Below are 16,138 nucleotides of genomic sequence, written 5' to 3'. Positions count from 1 at the left end.
ACGGTCTGTACATGAAAGAGTCTGTAAATAATTTGGACCAGACAATCAAGTGATTGACATCATGAGCATCGATCCAGGCAACTGGGATACGATGGCATGCATCAACCAAGTCAGCGAGCCTGACCGCCTGATCCATATAGTCGTCTCTTACAAGCGACCCTTGAAGATCCAGGGTGGAATAGGTCTTCAGCAACCCATGCTTGCCGTAAAAGGCGACTTTGCTTGTCGAAAGAGGCGACGAACGGGATCGGGTGGTCAGTCCCGCTGACTTGGTTGATGCATGTCATCGTGTCCCAATTGCGTGGATCGAAGCTCTTGATGTCAATCACTGGCTTGTCTGGTCCAGATTCGATTATTTACAGACCGCCGCCATATAGCTGGAATATTGCTGAGTGGGGCGTTAAACAACAAACAAACAAACACAAAAATCTTACGACAAACATAGGTTGCTGGCATCTATATATCATATTGGTCTTATAGAGACGCTGGATTATACCAATAACCTTGCAGCGTCTTCAACTCGCAGTCGTAGCGTTTGGTCGTGCCGGTCCCACCTGTAACAGTGTAGAGGACACCGCCCTTGTAATCAAATGCCACTAAGTGTACATACAAATAGTCTGGCCACCTTCCGAGCTCTACAATATATCATAACGAATAAGTCAGCATAAACTAGAATACGCCTCATTTGGCTTAAAAATCGATTAACCTCCAGATGGATTATGTCTATTTTAAATAATCCTCAGAGACACATCAAATCTACATGCGCATACCCAGCGTGTTGCTACCTAATGCTCATTAAGTCTAGTCCGGCCACTAATCCCTGGCGCTAACAGGCCTGGAACACGCAGAGCGAGATCGATAGAAAGGTTTGTCCCCGAGCCTCTGGGAGACTAGATCCCAACTGCGTCTGTCACATCAGTTTCCTCGCAGACGACTCCGAATTGTATGGAGCAGACACACAGTAATTTTTCGGGCAGACGATGCCGATTTCTATAAGGTAGATACAATTCATCAGTCGATTTTAACCATCGAACGTATGGTCATTGTATAGACAGCCAGAGAAGACGAGATTAAATAGCGCGAACAAGCTTTGAACAGGAGACCATATAAGATTACACAGTAGGGGATACAAAGGTCTGCAAAGATTTGTTCCGGTAGCATGGAATTGTACTGGACACTGCTGTTGGTACCTTCAAAAGTAGTAACGTGTTGAACTGTAGATTAGAGATAGGAATGAAGTCTCTGCCATGATAAATATATATCGCCGAGATGGAAATCTGATCGGTAATCCATCTTGAGGGCTGGTGTCACCGCAGGATGGTTTATAACATCGTGCTGTATTTCAAACTTTAACTTGAAGCAGACGATACGTATTTTGACTGAGGAAACGATACATGGAATGAAATGACACGTGTGTTTTATCACGAGAGCAGAAATTGTGATAACGGAAGTGATGTTTCCAAACTTTTACTGTAAGACGAATTTAAATATTCTGAGCAGACGACATCGATGACGCAGACGAACGGATTCAACGTGAACCTTATAGCTGGGAGATACACGGAGTCCGCAGATACCCGAAGACATACTTCAGAAGGTAAGATCCATTTTTATCTTGCGTAGCTTTGAATATCAGAAGAGAATCCTCAAATGTATGGTGGCCGAGAGGGGACATCGCTTTCTCGCTTACTCGCTTTCTCGCGGTATGGCAATATTCCCTCTTGGCCACTATAGGGGTCGCATGGGTTTATGTGTTTCTATACGATAACAAGTAAATACGTAAAACAACAATGAATAGTTAAACCTGACCTCAGTGGACGGAGGCTTAGGTGGGTTTTAATCATAAAAGAGAGCTGAGATTTTTCCAGTCACATTTCAAATTACACATATGGATGGAATGTTGAAATTTTCTCACTATCTACTTAAACATACTTTAACAGTACAGACGTAGGTGCATTTATAACAATCCACGGATTGCTGCGTAAAAAATACTTGATTGTTTTATGGCCCTATTTAGGAGTTTTATTGGATCCTCCGCCCCCAGGCCTAGTTATCAAAACAAACAGCAAATAACACCGCTTATTAGCGCTAAGTAGAGTACTTCCTTAAAAACAAAAGTGTTTTCCTAAAAACAACACTTAGGTATATAAATGTTTATTCTGTTAGCGGGGTAGATGTCATCAAGGCAGTCCTCACCCAAGCAATGGTAATACTACCGGATGTCCATTATCTAATTTCTAGTGTTTGAATGATATATTATTCTCAGTAACCGTAATGTGGAATGAGATAGTTGATTGTTTTTACATTCATATGAAAAGATGTTATGAGCAGGCCATGAAATAATGTTACAAAAATTGCAAAGGGTTGGGGGCGTCCAAAAATGACGCAGTCCTAAGACCAATAAGAATGGATCTCTGACATTCAAAGTGATGTATTATACACAAGCAATGTCATGACGAATCCATTGATTTGTTTTCATATTGGCTAAACCTTGCAGACTCTGGACCGGGCCAACCTTGCCTAAATCTCAGAATCTTGGGCAGACTGGTGTGGTGTCAGGATGCAAAAAGTAATTTGAATAAAATTGTATATTACACTTGTCATTTTCAGAAAGAAAATAAAACAACGTGTGCAAACAAACAAACTACATTAAGTAATTAAAACACTAGTTGATATTATACACTTCAACATAGATGGACTCACGTGCCACTGTCAGGGGGACAATAATTTTACACTACGTTAACCCCCTGAGTGGCACAGCCTTCAATAGTCTCAGGTTGATAACATCATACCAATTTATAACAATTCTAAATTCAAAATTTATCAAATAATTCTATTTCTTTTTAAAAAGCGAGAATTAAACGAACATTGATATTATTAAAAATATCCTTCAAAGACGTGGAATAATAATATGTATCCCTTGTGAGAGAAAAGTCTGACTGATTCTCTCATCGCAAGGCACAACGGAGGATCCTCACCTTTCAATAACTATTCATGCATGTAACGGCTATGGCCAATGCGACATTGTCGCAAAAATGTCTGTACTGGCAATCCAAATAGGTATAACCTAGGATTTGTTTAATTTCATGAAGTTTGTTTGTACCTAACTGGGTATTTCAGTTTGTCTGCATCAATTGTCTGTGTGCCAGTGGGTCACCAGCTGAAGGTTAAACTGAATACCCATTCACGTCAGCCTATTTTCGACATATCTGTTCTTAATATAACGGTGTCAGTATAAAACGTTATTGCTTATAACACCTCTCACACCATCTGGCCTTCCTGACAAGTAACACTTGGCACAGAAATAGGTTATCGCTCATGATATAACTCCATGGTGTAAAGAAAGTTATTTTTTTAATAGTTCTATCGAGCTGGTGGAGCTCCTGGTGACATTATTTTTAATATAATATATAGTTGTATTTTGAGAAATAGGGTGTGAAGTGACTGCCAGACAGCAATCCCCATGGTTACAATGTGTGATACCCACTCCTGGTCTCCCCCACCGTGATATTGCTAAAAGTGGCGTAAAACCATACTCAGTCACTACAATGCTTCACATTCCATTCACCAAGTGATTCTAATGACGCTACATTATAATTACCAGGGCCATCTTAACGCTACAATTATTAACTATAAGCTGTCTTACAATAGCGCTAAGATCGGTTTGTGCAAGTGGACAAAAACAATTGTATGGTGATTGTAAAACGGTGCCTTAGATCGATTGTTTTCGATTGTCGATAGACATTATTTTTAATATAATGAATTGATGAGCAAAAGAACCATGTTTGATTTGCAATTGAAAATATCTCAGCGAGTGAGTTAAAACTTGACATCGCATAGGTGATATTCCAGCCTTATTGCGATGAAACAAGTTAAATATTATTAAATTCCTGTCGACAAAGGACAGCAAAACAGTTAGGTGAATATCACAGTTTGGGTATAAAACATATTTTTTAGTAGATTAGCTGGTAGACAATAAAATTAGGCTATATACCACTGGCAACCAAAGCGAGACCACTAACTGGCAATCACGGGGACACTGCTTTTGCTTCCTGCATGATTCCCGGCAGGATTTATGCCATCACTTTGGTCACCAGTGGTAATATTCAATGCTAACCAATATTTAAAAAATCAAACTACATTAAGTAATTAAAACACTAGTTGATATTATACACTTCAACAAAGATGGACTCACGTGCCACTGTCAGGGGGACAATAATTTTACACTACGTTAACCCCCTGGGTGGCACAGCCTTCAATAGTCTCAGTTGTTGATAACATCATACCAATTTATAACAATTCTAAATTAATCAAATAATCCTATTTCCCTTTAAAAAGAGAGAATTAAACGAACATTGATATTATTAATAATATATCCTTCAGAGACGTTGAATGATAATAGGTATCCCTTGTGAGAGAAAAGTCTATACAGTCAAGCCAAGCACGCCTGACTGTGATTCTTTCATCGCAAGGGGCAACGGATGATCCTCACCTTTCAATAACTATTCATGCATATAACGGCTATGGCCAATGTCACATTGTCGCAAAAATGTCTGGACTGGCAATCCAAGTAGGTTTAACCTAGGGTTTGTTTAATTTCATGAAGTTTGTTTCTACCTAACTGGGTATTTCAGTTTGTTTGCATTAATTGTCGGTGTGCAAGTGGGTCTCCAGCTAAGAGCACCAAGGTTCTCTTATACCCAACAGTTACGCTACATTAGAACAACACACTTAATGATGGGACACGCTGTGCGTTGCACGGCCGAGATTTGTTCCCGCAATTGCGTAAACATACATACATTTGATGTTCCATACCTTAGATCTTACAAACATTGAAACATACACTATTTGATCACGATTAACTTGTGGTTGCCCGACACGTAAACCCGGAGGTAAACAACTCCTTTAGAGAAAATACTCTGGAACCGTGTTCCCTCGACGGCTGCAAACAGCAACTACCGGAGGGTTTACTGTATACATGTTATCTACTGCAGATGTACATGAACACTTGAACCTGATATATTCATTAAGCTACATATGTACATTGAAATATTGTAAAACTAGCTCGGTGGCCCAACACGTACACAAAAAACACATTGACACCGACACAAATATACTTTAACAATTATATAAAACTTAATCACATGATAGTGTATTATACTGGTTCCTAGCCTATAAACCCACAGTAAGCACATTCGTACTGACAATAATATACACAAACACTGCACATGCTGTACTAGGGCATATTAACTCCCTGTATTATAACGGTTGTTCGGCCCAGAACATCATCGTATGAAAGCACAACATCAGCTTGCATTAGTATTATAATGGTTCTTCAGACCAGAGCAACATCACATCTACGACTGCACGTACAGCAGCTTACATTAGTATTATAATGGCTCTTTAGCCCAGAGCAACATCGCATCGTACGACTGCACGTACAGAAGATTACATTAGTATTAAAATGGCTCTTTAGCCCAGAGCAACACCACATCTACGACTGCACGTACAACAGCTTACATTAGTATTATAATGGCTCTTCAGCCCAGAGCAACACCACATCTACGACTGCACATACAGCAGCTTACATTAGTATTAAAATGGCTCTTCTGACCAGAGCAACACCACATCTACGACTGCACATACAGCAGCTTACATTAGTATTAAAATGGCTCTTCTGACCAGAGCAACACCACATCTACGACTGCACATACAGCAGCTTACATTAGTATTAAAATGGCTCTTCTGACCAGAGCAACACCACATCTACGACTGCACGTACAGCAGCTTACATTAGTATAAAATGGTTCTTTAGCCCAAAGCAACATCACATCTACGACTGCACATACAGCAGCTTACATTAGTATTATAATGGCTCTGCAGCCTGGCGACAACAATACGCCCGAAAATATGACAAATCTAAATCTGTCCCCACTGTCACACATCTGAAACATACAGACAACAGATTAATACATTGCAAATGCAATACTTTTCGCATAAAGAAATCTAATGGCCGTGTTTACTGAATGAACAATTCAAATCTTCACACCCCTTAAATACGCCAGTTTTAGCCAGCTAGCGGGGCGGACTACTCACTTAGATCAACGCTACACACTACTAGGAGAAAGTATTTCCCTTCTAATTCATCCTTCAAACGAAAGAAACAATATAAACTGGGATGGTATACTCAAGCAGAAGTATTAATCCAAGACTAATAGCTCTATCAGATTGGCCCATGAGCCACCGGCCTCTGGGCATATTTGACCCTAGGCAATGATTTTATTCATTTTTTTACAGCCAACAGGTATTAAAAGTCAATTAACATTTTTACCAAGATCCTACAATAAACGATTGAATATATCGGCTCAAACAAATAGACTGCACATAGATCCGCGGCCATGCTGCTGCCCGTCTTGGTGAAGTCAGGGTCGAAGTGGCGTGTGGGGCAAAGGAACAGTTCCTTGAAATAGTGCCCTCAACCACCAGACTACCTTCCCCCACCCACACAGGGGCGCAACCCACGGCAAACAGGTTGCCCAATTTAGTCGCCTCTTACAAGCAATGGGGTGCTGAGGACACATTCGACCCCGGGTCCACACGGGGGAAGAGAGATTAGCTTCACCCAGCACTCACCACGAGGAGGCTGCTCTTCGAGAATGCCTGAAAACATCTTAACTTAGCGATGTTATATCCAAAACAAATGAACTGTATTGGCGCTTAGTCAGCACTCAAAGAATGTTTCTATACAGTTCTCTTTTTTAAAAGTGATAACAAGGTAAACTGGCCTTTCATTGTTACCTTTAATTATTATTAATACCTAAATTGTTACCTTTATCAAACGACATATACTGTTAAAATTTGGCAGTTCATGGATTGTCTGGTCCAGACTCGATTATTGACAGACCGCCGTCATATAGCTGGAATATTGCTGAGTGCGGCAATTTTAAGAGTTCCTGGTTAGTCTAGTTTAACAAGATACAATTGAAGCGACAAAACACTTTCCAAAGCCACAATAATTCACTAAAAGCAGAGTCGACTGTACCATTCCGACTGTATCATTAGCATTAGTATGATTCACTATCAAATAGTGATGATACCAGGTGTTCGCGAAAATGTGAGCGTATCCTGCCCCACCGGTGGCATCTGTCACAAACACATGCAAAGTCAACTCAATTGTTCACCTGAAAAAAAACAGGGAACATATGGTACAAGTCAAAATAGGAATTGCATCGGACATCACTTTAGACACTGATGTGTCACTTTTGAAAATGTCGTCTACATGTCTGCCATAAACTTTATTGAAAGCTTTACTGAGGCCTTGAATGTTGTTACCTTTATCAAACAACTTCTGAACAAGAGTCGTATGACGCTCTTTGAAATCTTGGTAGAAAGAGCATGCTCGATTGTACCTCAAAAGTAGGAAAAAGACACCAAAGGCTGGAGCTTTTGGAATATTACTAATCTTGACACTGTGAATAATTAAAATAACAATTTATGTCTGTAACGAGCTTGTTACGACTAACGTCCTGCTGGACCATAAACGGTAAGGTCCTACTTGTCCAGCAGCTGGGCAAGGGGTTATCCTCATCGTGCTTGTTTAAGTAATCTACATCCGTACATCCAGCATTTGTTTACTTTAAGATATTTAATAAACAATTGATAAAAAGAATGAGCACTGTATTAAATATTGTCTTAATTGTCCAGTTTCACATTTAACATGTCCATTTACATAATTCACAGTCCAGATGTAAAACAGCATTGTGATAATGGTTCACTGGTTTCTGATTTGGAAGAAGCTGTCTCTTCTCTCAAGGACATGTTCCAGGTTTTGACGCTCCTGCTTGGGTGACATCAGATTACTTAGATTGTGATCGCAGTAGGACCCTGCCCAGCCTGCATCCTCTAAATGCATTCGTACATATTTTGAAGCCACCCTCGAGATGATTTATCATCTTTATGTTAATGGGGGCTGGGCGTCCTCTTTGTGAGCATGTTCAATGAATGTTAGAATGGCCTTACTCGGGAACTTGTATCCGGCAAAGACCAAGTGCCGATCCCTCTTGGAATTGGGAATAAACTGGCAGGATGTTATGAAGAGAGTATTTACAGCATTCTGTTATTAGTCTATCAACTCCAGAGCTTTTCAGCAAAGGTTCATCTTACAAAGAGAATCAGGACGTTTTCGTGAACCCTTCGTGTGATGAGTGAGTGAGTTTGGTTTTACGCCGCTTTTAGCAATATTCCAGCAGTATGACGGCGGGGGACACCAGAAATGGGCTTCACACATTGTACCCATGTCGGGAATCGAACCCGGGTCTTCGGCGTGACGAGCAACAACACATTTTCCAGCAGGACAACGCTCGTTCCCATGTTGCCAGAGCTACCATGGCCTTTCTGCAACAACACAACATCCGTGTTCTACCGTGGCCAGCCCCCAGCCCTGATCTGAACCCCATCGAACACTTGTGGGATGAGGTTCAAAGGCGTCTGCACAATGTGCGCCCAGTCCCTACAACTGCCGAGAACTACGCACAGCTGCTCTGGGTGTGTGTAGGAGGATCCTTAGGGCCTTCACAAAACGTCTGATCCACTTAATGTACGGGAGATGTGTGGCAGTGATCAATGCTAATGGTGGTCACACCAGGATTTTGACTGACATTTTGGGTATTGACCGGAAACTGTAAGCCCTTAACATTTGAAAAAAACAATGATGTCATCTGCCTTTTAATCCATTAAACTGTCTTCAGTCAAATTTTTGTCAATCTTGCCCAATTAGCATTTCTTGTCTTTACTGTTGAAAATAAATAACATGTATACTGCATACTCGACTTGCGTTTCTTTTGTGTGTGAGTATATATATTTCATTAGATGGGAGGGCATCTTGTTTTTGGTTTTGCCGCCGCTTCTGGTTCTGATCAGAAAATGAGAATGGTATTATCGACCCAGAAGTCAATGACGTCACACCTTATAAAAAATATACATCCATTGAGTAGAATAGAGATTTGTAATTAAAACTACAACCCGAAATATTTCTTCTAAAAGGATCCTGCAACAACGTATCTTTTGTGGAAGAATTTCCTGTTTTTCAACACTGAAGTGTAATTGTTTTCAATTGTTTTACCGGTAGCACCCGCCACTCACGCACTTTGTGTAAACAAATAAGCGTTTGTTGCCTGGCATCGCACAGCAGCACCAGTGCCATGCGACGGCGGCCTGTCCACAAACCAATCCAACAGACCAGAAAACCAACAGACACGATAGCGCATGTGCTGTAAGATTAATACATATTTGGAGTATTTGCTCTCTTTTTTCGTTTTATTTTGGCTTTTTTTCCTGTAATATGTGGACAGTGATATTACATGATTACTGGTCAAAGTTGGGATAACTCATTGCTATTCTACAGACGGAACACGTGACAACAAGACGTAACAATGTTTATCAACGTTTCTCGCTTGCGAGTTAGTTATGACGTCATACCCCTTCACGTGATCAGCCTCAGCTGACAGTCACGAACGGACTCGTTTGAACAGTTCCTTTGATCATGGTAATTTGAGGGAGAAGGATTTCTTTTTATAATTATCTATCTAGTTTAGGCAGAGTTATCGACTAATAAAATCAATTGGTAAATAAACCATTCATAAACTAGGAAGGTGCCTGAATATGAATATTAGTCACGGATAAATTCATTTGCTTCCTAGTTTCCCGACGTCTTCGTGGAAAGCATGCTGGCACGTGCAAATTAGGAACATTATTGCTTTGTGACAGTAGTCATGACGGCGAGCCGACATACATGACAGTAGCGCACAAATGGCAGAAATAGGCACGACCAGTCGGGGATCGTACTCCGACAGGTTGCTGATGATTACATCAAATCGATCTGTATGATGTCAAGCTTATTGATCTGCATAGGCGAATGTTGTATTGTCGACGCTGATTTTCAGAATCTACAGTCCGTGAAGACCGTTAGATAACACTCATGGAGTTGAGGGACCGATTCAGCTCACCCTCAAGCATTTAAACGCTGTGTGTATGGCCATCATTCAAGGGCGATTAGGATTACTGGTGACAAGTGAGAGCGACGTCGTACAGTCTAGCAGCTGCCACATTTGCGTCAAACTACGTCCAGTGCCGGATCGAGGTTTCTTCTGGATTTCTATGGATGGCTGGAGTCTTGTTTCGAGATGTGGTCATGAGAGACACTCGTAGTACGTCAGTACAGAGCATGGGGAGTCTGGCATCACCCAGGCCCCATGACTCATGTCTTTATAGTCAAATCACAGGAGTTCGCTGTCGTGATATGAAGCCAGTCGCGGTACCCTTTGCGCGTAGGATATCATTGAGAACATCCGGTCCCGCCTTGGCCAGATAAACGCCCCTCAGCCCTAAAGAACATCTGTAGCATGATCATGGTCGTCGTATGTACCAGCGTCCTGCGGTTCCTGTGACTGGAGTAAGTAAATACCTGCGGTTTCCTGTTACGGAAATAATGGATACCAATTACCCAGATTCCCAGACTTGTGCAGTTGGAGTCAGCAGTAATCAGTTGAGCGCATTGCATTAGACCATGTTTCAAACAAGGCAGCATTGTTTGTATTGATCAGCGTTTAGAATATAAGGATAGACACGCTATGAACGGACTCCTTAATCTGGTGGAAGTAGTTGAAACCCCATACCATTCTCTTAATTGAAACTTAATTGGGTCCTTCGGCTTCTAGCAGGATGTTACTTGGCCATCAAATCCAACAGAAACATAGTTACAGGAACACAGGGACTTCTCGAGTACAACTATACGGGGACATCCCAGCTAGAAATAACAAACACTTGCCCTTCCGTGTTCGTGTCTACTTAGTCTGTATGTACAAACCCATATCTGGTCCACGATTATAAACGAAACTATTTAACAAACATTAGGACTGCCATCTTTTCAGAGGGATCCATTAAGAGAATGAAAGTAGATTGCTATCCTCAATGCCGATGTCCAATTTACTGTATCGTCTTGGTAGCTGTCAATATCCTGTGCAGGCCTCCATTCTTCAACGTATTATCTTTAATGGTGAAACAATGTATTACGTATGGAAAGCCAGCCGTCGATTGGAATGAACGTCATCACACGAGGGGCGGTCGGGTAGCCTAGTGCTTAAAGCGTTCGCTCGTCACGCCGAAGACCCGGGTTCGATTCCCGACATGGGTACAATGTGTGAAGCCCATTTCTGGTGTCCCCCGCCGTCATACTGCTGGAATATTGTTAAAAGCGGCGTAAAACCAAACTCACTCACTCATCACACGAAGGGTTCACTAAAACGTCCTGATTCTCTTTGTAAGATGAACCTTTGCTGAAAAGCTCTGGAGTTGATAGACTAATAACAGAATGCTGTAAATACTCTCTTCATAACATCCTGCCATATTTGGAAATATTTTTTAATACAATAATGGCTACTTCTTACTTTCCAAACGATTGTTTGTTGTTGTTGTTGTTGTTGTTGTTGTTTGTAGTTTTACGCTGCACTCAGCAATATTCCAGCTATATGACGGCGGTCCGTAAATAATCGAGTCTGGACCAGACAATCCAGTGATTGATATCATGAGCATCGATCCACGCAATTTGGGATCGATGACATGCATCAACTAAGTCAGCGAGCCTGACCACCCGATCCCGTTAGTTGCCTTTTACGACAAGCATAGTCGCCTTTTACGGCAAGTATGGGTTGCTGAAGACCTATTCTATCCCAGATCTTCACGGGTCTCCAAAAGATTGGACACTTGGTACTATCGTTCCAATTCACAAGAAAGGCTCAGTGACGATGTTGACGATTATAGGGGGATTACACTTACCAGTATATTCAGTAAGATAGTTATTAGCATTATTAATACACGCTTGGTATTATGGTCGGATACACTCGAGGAAGAGCAAGCAGGTTTTAGACAAGATTACTCTACCACTGATAATATGTTTATTATCCAGGCTCTTAAAGATACATACAGTCACCAACGTATATAACTAACACGCTTATAACGAAATGGCGGATATAACGAACTGGTTTTTTTTGTCCCAGCAATTTGCTGTATATATGTTTATAACGAATTACGGTTATAACGAATTGAAATTAGTGGTCCCTTTGAGTTCCTTGTAACCGTAGTTTACTGCATATTCAACGTATACGTAGAAAATTGCACGCTATATTTGTAGACTTTTCTAAAGCATTCCATTCAGTAGAGACAAGTTATGGTATCATTTAATTCTGAAGGCGTCAGCAGCAAAATTGGCAAATTGTTATGTAGTATTGAAGGAAGTTAAGTTATGTGTTAAACAAAACGGCATGTACTCAGATTCTTTTATCTGCCTTACTGGTGTACGCCAAGGATTTGTATTAAGCCCTTTTTTGTTCTGCTTTTTTATTCATGAGCTTGCAGCCCAAATCAAAAGAAATTATGATGAACTTATCAAATTATTTATGTTACTATTTGCAGATGATATAATTATGTTCTCAAGTACTGTGATAATCAGCTAGACTTGTACTGCAATACATGGAAACTTAATGTCAATTTGGATAAGACAAAAATTGTTGTATATAGCAAAGGGAATTTCAAAGAATGAAAAGTGGTACTTTCGGGGACATTTACTTGAAATTATTAGTAATTCTATTGTATAGAGTTCAAATTTGGGTATACATTGTTAAATGTCTTCTGTATAAATGTGGGTATAGTTACATTTGGGACAACCATGCTATGTTTATGTCGAAAATATAACAAACGGGGCTTTTTTACATGTACTTTCAAACATGGAGATCTACTGTAGATGTTTCTAGCAAATGCGAATATTGTACATGTAACGCATGCATCCATCGGCAGCCAAGACACGATCCACTGGGCCGAGTTCTCTATTGTACAGCTTGATCTCGTGGTTACAATGGTCCTGTCAACATCATCACATCCAATATAAAATACTCCGTACCAACTGTAACTGACATACATGTATAGTTGGATGCACATTACTCTGTACAGGACATACACAATAACTTAATAGCAAAATAGCATCACAACATACAAAACATTAACAAAAGGTAAATGGCAAGTGACTGCTTAATTACAATAGAGATATTAACAAAATCTGTTGTATTGTACCTTATAATTATTATGAATTAAATGGATGCAATATATACAACACTTATAATTACCAACTATGGGCTGAACCAGACGTTCTCACGTGCAGGCATTGACCACTGCCATATCCAACCTACGGTATATTAAATAACCAAATAATACAATAATTAACTGCACAGACAATACTGCAAAACGTTTACTATCAACAGTAATTCTGTACCCAACTACACACTTGAAATGTTCCAAGTTAAGTTATTACCAAATTGCATGAACAACAATTATACTACTGTTATACAGTGTAAAACAATGCAACACTTTTTAATCCATATTTTATACTTTTTCTAAAACAATTTTTCTGAAACAAACTAAACTATCCTGAAGTATGGTTTTCACAAACCCAGCAAGAAAGGAATACGCGTCCTCACTCCTGATGTCACCAACCAAGTGATCATGCATGTAGCATGCCCACAGCACGAAAAGCATGTGCATTGCCAAACCAATCAAACTGGTTCTACTTGTTTAAAGAAACGTGTAGCCAATCAAATGTGAGGACACACTTCTTGTTTAGAAATGACACCTTACAATAACTATGAGGCTCTCTATGGCCTGGGGGCCCTTATTGGGTTGTGGGAAGTATTCATTTATTTTGGAAATACTAAATTAACTATGTTGAACTTAAAATCCAAGACCAAATAACTTAAAATAACATTATTCTCAACTCTGCTACATAGATATTTTAAAATGCACATATCATTAGCACAATGTGGATGTAGCTCACTCGGGTTAATGGTTGAAGCTCACACAGGTTAATGGTTGAAGCTCACATATGTTAATGGTTGAAGCTCACACAGGTTAATGGTTGAAGCTCACACAGGTTAATGGTTGTAGCTCACACAGGTTAATGGTTGAAGCTCACACAGGTTAATGGTTGAAGCTCACACAGGTTAATGGTTGAAGCTCACACAGGTTAATGGTTGTAGCTCACACAGGTTAATGGTTGAAGCTCACACAGGTTAATGGTTGAAGCTCACACAGGTTAATGGTTGTAGCTCACACAGGTTAATGGTTGAATATTGTGCCCTTCTTTTCGTAGTAATATGTCAGTATAACCCTGAATATTGTGTCATACTTTTCGTGGTGATATGTCAGTATAACCCTGAATATTGTGTCATACTTTTCGTGGTGATATGTCAGTATAACTCTGAATATTGTGTCATACTTTTCGTGGTGATATGTCAGTATAACCCTGAATATTGTGTCATACTTTTCGTGGTGATATGTCAGTATAACCCTGAATATTGTGTCATACTTTTCGTAGTAATATGTTAGTATAACCCTGAATATTGTGTCATACTTTTCGTGGTGATATGTCAGTATAACCCTGAATATTGTGTCATACTTTTCGTGGTGATATGTCAGTATAACCCTGAATATTGTGTCATACTTTTCGTAGTAATATGTTAGTATAACCCTGAATATTGTGTCATACTTTTCGTAGTAATATGTCAGTATAACCCTGAATATTGTGTCATACTTTTCGTGGTGATATGTCAGTATAACCCTGAATATTGTGTCATACTTTTCGTGGTAATATGTCAGTATAACCCTGAATATTGTGTCATACTTTTCGTAGTAATATGTTAGTATAACCCTGAATATTGTGTCATACTTTTCGTGGTGATATGTCAGTATAACCCTGAATATTGTGTCATACTTTTCGTGGTGATATGTCAGTATAACCCTGAATATTGTGTCATACTTTTCGTAGTAATATGTTAGTATAACCCTGAATATTGTGTCATACTTTTCGTAGTAATATGTCAGTATAACCCTGAATATTGTGTCATACTTTTCGTGGTGATATGTCAGTATAACCCTGAATATTGTGTCATACTTTTCGTAGTAATATGTTAGTATAACCCTGAATATTGTGTCATACTTTTCGTGGTGATATGTCAGTATAACCCTGAATATTGTGTCATACTTTTCGTGGTGATATGTCAGTATAACCCTGAATATTGTGTCATACTTTTCGTAGTAATATGTTAGTATAACCCTGAATATTGTGTCATACTTTTCGTAGTAATATGTCAGTATAACCCTGAATATTGTGTCATACTTTTCGTGGTGATATGTCAGTATAACCCTGAATATTGTGTCATACTTTTCGTAGTAATATGTTAGTATAACCCTGAATATTGTGTCATACTTTTCGTAGTAATATGTCAGTATAACCCTGAATATTGTGTCATACTTTTCGTAGTAATATGTCAGTATGACCCTGAATATTGTGTCATACTTTTCGTGGTGATATGTCAGTATAACCCTGAATATTGTGTCATACTTTTCGTGGTGATATGTCAGTATAACCCTGAATATTGTGTCATACTTTTCGTGGTGATATGTCAGTATAACCCTGAATATTGTGTCATACTTTTCGTAGTAATATGTCAGTATAGCCCTGAATATTGTGTCATACTTAATATGTCAGTATAACCCTGAATATTGTGTCATACTTTTCGTGGTGATATGTCAGTATAACCCTGAATATTGTGTCATACTTTTCGTGGAGATATGTCAGTATAACCCTGAATATTGTGTCATACTTTTCGTGGTGATATGTCAGTATAACCCTGAATATTGTGTCATACTTTTCGTGGTGATATGTCAGTATAACCCTGAATATTGTGTCATACTTTTCGTGGTGAACATATCCTGTCCCATCAGTGGTTCCAGTCACAAACACATGCAGGGGCAAGTCAATTTTTCACATGAAACATACACAAGAAATCTGTACGCAAAAGAAATTAGTGTGAAACCAACAAATGGTGTACAATTAACAATTGTATTAGACAATTAACTAGGTTAACAAATCAATACAAATTACTGCACAGCAATTACAATGGCAGTATGGAATAGAGTGGTACTACAATATTCAATGGCAGCATCAAATACAAAATAGGATGGTAGTGGTGATACTTCAGTGATTTATTGTTATTTAGCAGTGGTGGAGCGTCCACCCGGAGAGCGGAACACCGGG

At 39.6% G+C, this 16,138-nt stretch overlaps 1 protein-coding gene across 2 annotated transcripts in view; it reads left to right on the top strand.

The window, feature by feature from the left end:
• The first annotated feature begins 943 nt into the window (after nt 1-943).
• The window catches only part of LOC124121104 (G-protein coupled receptor 161-like), a 49,162-nt gene continuing 33,967 nt past the window's right edge, over nt 944-16,138 (top strand). Inside the window, exon 1 of one of the 2 annotated variants that reach the window (XM_048382857.1) lies at nt 944-1,594. In XM_048382857.1, the coding sequence (XP_048238814.1) occupies nt 1,510-1,594 (85 nt within the window). In that variant the 5' untranslated portion in view covers nt 944-1,509. The remainder of the gene's footprint in view (nt 1,595-16,138) is intronic. The other variant, XM_048382859.1, reaches the window with a different exon arrangement.

This window comes from Haliotis rufescens, unplaced genomic scaffold, assembly GCF_023055435.1.
Source record: "Haliotis rufescens isolate VD_foot unplaced genomic scaffold, xgHalRufe1.0.p SCAF_42, whole genome shotgun sequence".
Taxonomy (NCBI): domain Eukaryota; kingdom Metazoa; phylum Mollusca; class Gastropoda; order Lepetellida; family Haliotidae; genus Haliotis; species Haliotis rufescens.
The sequence above is the reverse complement of the archived record's forward strand: the minus strand, read 5'-3'. Positions and strand labels throughout refer to the sequence as shown.